This window comes from Hoplias malabaricus, chromosome 5 (genome assembly GCF_029633855.1).
Source record: "Hoplias malabaricus isolate fHopMal1 chromosome 5, fHopMal1.hap1, whole genome shotgun sequence".
Lineage (NCBI taxonomy): Eukaryota > Metazoa > Chordata > Actinopteri > Characiformes > Erythrinidae > Hoplias > Hoplias malabaricus.
Genome location: NC_089804.1, coordinates 13,294,589 through 13,301,716, shown reverse-complemented (window position 1 = coordinate 13,301,716; position 7,128 = coordinate 13,294,589). Strand labels below are relative to the sequence as shown.

The window sequence follows — 7,128 nt, the reverse complement described above, 5'->3', positions numbered from 1 at the left end:
TATTTGACTGTACAGCAAGGTTATGTCTGTGTATATTTTATGTACATAATGTATTTCAAATACAAGAGATCATATTTTGTTAACAATTATACCCAGTCAATCTAATTAGGACTCAGGATGCACCTGCAGATAGATGAATAGAAAAGACCAACACTAAAACATTACACTTGCTTATGAAGTTAAAACTAATATTCATCTATTTGCAGGTGCATGCTGAATCCTAATTAAATTGATCTGGTATAAGATGAGTGCAGTCTCAAAACATTGTTGAGATTTAAGTGCACCAACAAGTTTGCCCATGCATCACATCCCCAAAATATATTCTGCCTGTGATCTTTGATGTAGTTGTATCAATTTTTAAATTTTGTATGAATAAATTTTGCAAGAGTTGAATAAATGTTTACCTGGTATTATTTTCATGCATATTGACCTGTTGACTCAAACATGGCACAAAAAGGACATATTAAGTAGATTTAAAATAAAAAAATTATGGCAACAAAGTGACACGTGATATTATTGAATAGATGTAAAGTTATTATAATCAGTAAATAGAAACAAGCTTTCTCCAGAATCCTAGTACATGCTACTCAATTTTTGCCAGATATTTGGTAAATGTAAATCAATACTTGCAAGATATTTAGTAAATATTAATTAAGTTTTCTCAGATAAATAGTCCTTTCCTTGTGAAATTAAGTTGAACTTACTCAATATTTTTGAGCTATATTAATTCATATTTAGGCATGTTATTACTAAATCCAACACATTTTAACTGCATTTTATTGACATTTACATAATCTTCTTGCTTAAATTTAGTTAATTTATTCAATGAATGTTACTTAAAAGTTGGAAAATTAGAACCTACTCATTAATATTAAGTGTCACTTTGTTGCCATAATTTTTTTAAGTAACTAATGGGTCACATTTTTTACAGTCACACAAGGTGGGGTTCAAACCTACAACCCATGGCATTTATCCCCATTTATGGTTTTTACAGCTTTTATTCGAAAATAAGTCGGTAATATTTTTCTTAGGGCGGCACGTTGGGCCAGCGGGTAGTGTCGCAGTCCTGCTCCGAGTGACTGTCTGTGGGCTGGGTCTATGAGGAGTTTGGTGTGTTCTCCTCATGTCTGCGTGGGTTTCCTCCCAAAAACACACCTTGGTAGGTGGATTGGCGACTCAAAAGTGTCCGTGTGTGTGTGTGGGTGTGTGTGTGTGGGTGTGTGTGTGTGGGTGTGTGTCTGTGTTGCCCTGTGAAGGACTGGCACCCCCTACAGGGTGTATTCTTTCCTTGCGCCCAATGATTCCAGGTAGTCTCTGGACCCACCGTGACCCTGAACTGGTTAAGCGGTTACAGATAATGAATGAATATTTTTCTTGTGGCTTTGATCTATTAAGGCATAATATCACAACATACATGTTTCCAAGGATTACTGACAGGAACACCGCCTTTATTGCAACTGTGCTACTTATTGTTTTTATTTTTTTTCCCTTTTCAATGTATACCACTTTCATATGATAATGTGGCAGTAATATTTTTCTTGTGGTTTTATTTAGGTTAGTATCACAATATAAATGTTATATCAGATAATTGAACAACTTTCTACAGATCTTGGGAAGTCAAACAGAAATAATGGCATAATTAATTTAATATTAAGTTATATTAAACCAAGTTTTATATTAATTTAAAAATTAAGTTAATATAAAACAGAAAAATATACATTCATGACTTTTCAAAGACTTTAAGACATTACACAGACACTAGTAAACCACTGAGAATGCAAACTTCCAAAGAACCATTCTTATAAGCAATGGCCTACTTGCTAATGTGACATAGCTAGAACACACCTAAGAATAACATGAACATTACTATCAGTACAGAGTACACTGTGTTTATTTGTCAGTTTTCTATTTTGCCTGTTATTTATTTCAAGATTATATAAATTAGACTGTAGACAGTTCAGAGAACATTTCTGTCAAGATCAAACACAAATTTTCAAATGAAGATTTTTAAGCAAATTTCTTCCATCTATTAAATATGAAAAATGCTTCTTACACCAAGTGTTGTCGTACATTCAAATGCAAAGTTTAGGTGGCCAAGATCAAATAATGTTGTTATATATCATTATATATTTACATATTTGTTTTCAGAGGACTATGCTTGTTGAGTTTAGTCAACACAGGCTCAGTTAGGAGGGGGTGGAACCAATGGATGGAAGTTCTCCATTTAGGATTGGTGCTGCTGTAACACATTATATAATGCCTGCACTGTGTTAAAAAAAGAGGTATTTAATACATCAACCTTTCCATTGTGTATTCATAAGAAATAGGAAATGTGTCTGATTTTAGGGGAGGGGAAACCTTTATCTTTAGTGAATTGATCATAAAACTACACTTCAGTGTTGTTCTACTCGATCTGTGAGAGAAGATACCATTGGATATCATTCTTTCCTACTATATTTGGGATGAGCTACTGATAGAACTTCTGACTAAATATTTATCTGTGGAATAAAGAGCAGCCAGCAACAGAAGACTAAAATGGGTTAGTAAAGTTATTATAAATTTAATTACATGGCCACTAGTTCTTTTGATTATTAAGCTTGTTTTTATTCATAGCACCAGAGTATGTAATTTTACTCCTGAAATATATCTTTGGGATATTAAAAAATGAATATGGCTTAAGATGCGCTTAAAATTAATCATCTGTTCTTAGTGTTTAAATGTCCTTGTCTTTGTTTTACAGAAGACATCACTGCAACAACAAATGAATATAATACTGATTATATATTATATCAATCAGATTATTGCTCCAAGGAATATGTAGCAAGAGTTGGATCTATTGCAATTCCCATATTCTTTACCATTGTGATCATTCTCAGTCTCATTGGTAACGTAATGGTTCTGGTGATCCTTGTACTCTACGAATCCCTGCAATCACTGACCAACATCTTCATCCTCAGCTTGGCTGTGTCTGACCTGATGTTCACTCTTGGACTTCCATTTTGGGCCTGTTACTTCATCTGGGGCTGGATATTTGGAGACGCAGTGTGCAAAGTTGTCAACTTTGTTTTCTTTATTGGATTTTACAGTAGCATATTGTTCTTGATGCTGATGACTATTCAGCGCTATGTAGCGGTGGTCTACCCTCTGTCGGACTGGGAGACAGGTCAGAAGTTTGTATTTGTTCCTATCTTGGCTTGGGTGGTGTGTGTTGCAGCAGCAATACCAGCCTCAGTGCTAAGCACTGTCATATCTGACCTAGACGACCCCACTCTTCTTCGCTGTGAACTAAACAGTGAATCTGGTGTATTTGTTGTGACATATTTACAGAACGTTTTCTTTGTAAGTGCTTTTGTTGTCATGAGTTTTTGCTACATACGAATTCTTCAGACTGTCTTCAGGACCCGAGCCCAAAGGAGACATAGGACAATAAAGCTGATCTTCTGCATTGTGTTTGTGTTCTTTGTTAGCTGGGCTCCTTATAACATTGTCATATTTCTGCAGTCATTAAGTCGTCATGGGATCGAGGCTTTTTCAGAGTGTAATGTTAGTGATCATCTTGATTATGCACTTTGTCTTCAAATTTCTCGCATTTTCCCACTGCTGTCTTAACCCAGTGTTTTATGCTTTTGTTGGTGTAAAATTTCGAAACCATTTGAAGATGATTTTACAGAAGGTTTTCCAAAGGCAATGGGACACAAACCACGACCAGCAACGAATTGCAACAGTTCAGACTCAGTGCTCAGTGTTATAATACTGAGACATCTATACGAGCAGTTCTAGCAGTGCTGCTTGAGTTGTAAACACTGTGCCCACTCACTGTTCATTCTGTTATACACACCTATTACATTGGTCAGATGTCCGTGGACACAGGACACTGTTGGCTGGATATTTTTGGTTATAGGACTATTCTTAGTCCAGCAGAAACAGTAACAAATTTAAAAATTCTAGTGTGTGTGTCTGATCCACTTGGACCAGTACAATACATATGAAAACAACACCACCACGTCAGTGTCAATGCAGCACTGAGGATAATCCACAACCCAAACATATCTGCTCCGTAGTGGCCCTGACTATTGAAGAACAAAGTATGCAGAGCAACAGATGAACTCTGTTATTGTAAAACTAAAAGAAAAAACAATTTTTATGGTTTACAGGTTGGTGTGTAATATACACTGTAGATCCTTAATGGTGGTGTCTTTTTTATGTGTCTTTCCTTATAAACATATAATTAAACCCGTCCAATGATTCTGTATCTCATATTCTCTGTAAGTACAACCCTCTCCAATAAGTTTAGGTGTTAAAATACTGGTTTTACTGGTATAAGAAAAGAAAATTACATGTATCGATATGATTAATATAATAATTATTGAACAAATCCTTCTTGTTGCCTGGCCCCTCATAATTAGAATGCCTGCTCCCTCCCAGAGCATAAGATAGAAGTTTAAATGTTTTCTGTAATATATGCCATTTTACATGTTTAGCGCAGAAATGACTTGTGTTGAATGTAGTGTTTAGTGTGAATTAACACACACCACACGATACTGTGTACATTTTGGACAATCAAAATAAAACACTGAGGCTGAGCCTAATATTAGTTATCATTATATTAGCGGTCTGTGGTTATGATAGACAACGCTAATGAGTGAAATTAAACTATAGCTATAAATCAAGCTGACTAGAGAAGCTGTGTAATATTTTCCCTCACTTCTCCCATGCACAGAGCAATTTTGCCAGAGGTGATAGTGGCAACATAGTTGATTTTCATTTGAAGATATAGTGAAGTACTTGAGATGTAATTCTCCTTAGAAACACATCTAGTATTTTTGCTTTTTGATGCTCTTTATTCCATTAAGAAACTTGGCATGTTAATGGAGTTTACAAAAACCGCCAAGTTGTTCTTAGTAAAAAAGGTATAACAATCTGGATGTTTTATCAATGTATGCTTTTGTCACAATAATGTTTTGCAATGTTCCTCTATCAAACCCAGTTTTTATAACTGTACATGATTTAATTTACAAATATAAAATAAACCCAACTTATTATTTTGGTTGTCTGTGTTTGAGAAACTACTGAAATGACTGCATGTTTATATTTCTGTGTTGGCATTAGATCATAATATTTTGGCATATTTTGAAAAGCTGTTTAATAGATTTGACCATATCCTGCCTGTGGCTGCCTGCTCTCAGAACCCAAAAAGTATCCTGCTCCACACTGCCAAAGTTCAACTGAATGTTCCCCTCTTGCTGACATCACGACTACAGAGAAACCTACACCTGAAGCATCACAACAGTTCCACAACTGCACACAATTCATGCTGGGTAACAGACTGAGATCTACAGCTGAGACATTTGTGAAAGCTTTAAAAATATCTGGAATTTTATTTGAATTAAAATGTGACAACGACGAGCAACATCACGAAGACATTCTGCAAGGCAAAATAGATCCACTCTATTGTTGGCCTTTTTCGACCATGAACTCTGGTTCTTTAACTGGTTCCTTTCAGGATCCATGAAACTTGGTACCATCCAGAGGCCTGAGTTTGCATGAGTTTTGATGGGAATCAAAGCTGTGTCAATTCATAGAGCCGCTGTCTGTTTAAACCAGGACAGAACCAGAGCCATAAATAAATCGATAGTGGCAGGAAACTGTTATTGTTTATCTACTTTTCTTTTTTTACAGCAGTGAATGAGCCTTGAGTCACAATGACCACAGCTCAAGAAAACAAAGGAGCATTTTCTTATTTTTATTTCCTTGCAAAATTCCTTTTATTTTTTATTTATTCATTTATTTTTTTAAATAAGAAAGTGAATAACAGGTCTGCTTCACCATAAATTTTTAGTCTCTGTGGAGCTTTAGTTTGAAATGCACACAGACGTGTTTATGGCTAGGTTTGGTTTTATGTGGTGGAATAATACTTGAAGAGCTTTGATCAGGGTAGAGGTATTTAATACCTTAAAAAGTCTGATGTGTAAAAATACAAAGTCAAATCCAACACATGTTTTAAAAGACCTACACACCAAAAAATTAACATTTTCTAGGTTAGGCAGATGTTGAGTTATTGATCTTGGAAAATAATAAGAAGTAGCAGAAGAAATAAAGATGCTTTGCAAGCACTATAATTACTGCACACTAAACAAAAAATCTCTTTCATTTCCTTGGGGTGAACAACGTAAAGAAGTTGGGGAAAAGGGACACTTTGATTAGCTCCATGAAACCACCAGTGGTTTCAGACTAGTAACTGTCACATTCTCTGCTTCATAGCTTTTTTATTTATTATTTTATATATTTGTATAATTAAAGTGTTATATGAAAGCTGGAACTGTGATCTTTCAGTTGAAGTGGAGTATAAAGACAGATAATGAGAAATCTGCCTTAAGCAAACTATGTGCAATCCTTATTTGTAAAAAAAAATATTGTATGAAGTTTTCATCTTATGTTTTATACAAGGAAATACACATTTATCATGCAATACCATTTACCGGCCAGAGAGGGCACCCTAACCATTAATTTAACGCCTTATTCAAGGTGATTGAGCACTGTTTGACATCATTTTTGACACTTTGGATATTTATTACCACAATTATGCCAAAAGGACTAATATATACATTCCTAGTTAGTCCATTTTTGCTTGTCAGAACCTAATAATGCCCAAAATGGCTTTTCATAGCCCAAACATAAACCATGTAATATATATTGGAAGTAAATCATAAAACAAAACAAAACAAAACATTATGAAACAAATTTCGATTCACAAAAAAATACTATGCAATACCACACTGAAATTCTCTATTTAGACTTGAATAAATATCAAAACAAATACATTTGGAACACTCTGAACATTTTCTGGTAAAGTTCTATAAATAAATCAACATCTGTGGATCACTGTTGATGTCTCTAGAGTCATTTATGGTGACAAAAAAAACAAACAAACAAAAAATAAATAAATAAAACACCGCATCTATATTTTATGGCATTTAGGAGTTAATTGGAAGCATGTGTAAACCATATTAGGGTCAAAAACACACGTTTCTATTTTAAAATGTCCTTTTACACAAAAAGGAAACTATTTTAATTTATTCAAATCATTTAAAAAAGTAATAATCATTCAAATTTGACAATTAGCTATTT

General features: G+C 34.4%; 1 protein-coding gene across 1 annotated transcript; it reads left to right on the top strand.

Annotated features, from left to right (window-relative positions):
- Positions 1 to 2,535: 2,535 nt before the first annotated feature.
- Positions 2,536 to 3,751, top strand: LOC136697258 (chemokine XC receptor 1-like). Its single transcript, XM_066672296.1, is given in 3 exon segments — positions 2,536 to 2,539; positions 2,798 to 3,563; positions 3,565 to 3,751. Coding segments are annotated over 3 exon segments (957 nt in total).
- The last annotated feature ends 3,377 nt before the right edge of the window (positions 3,752 to 7,128 follow it).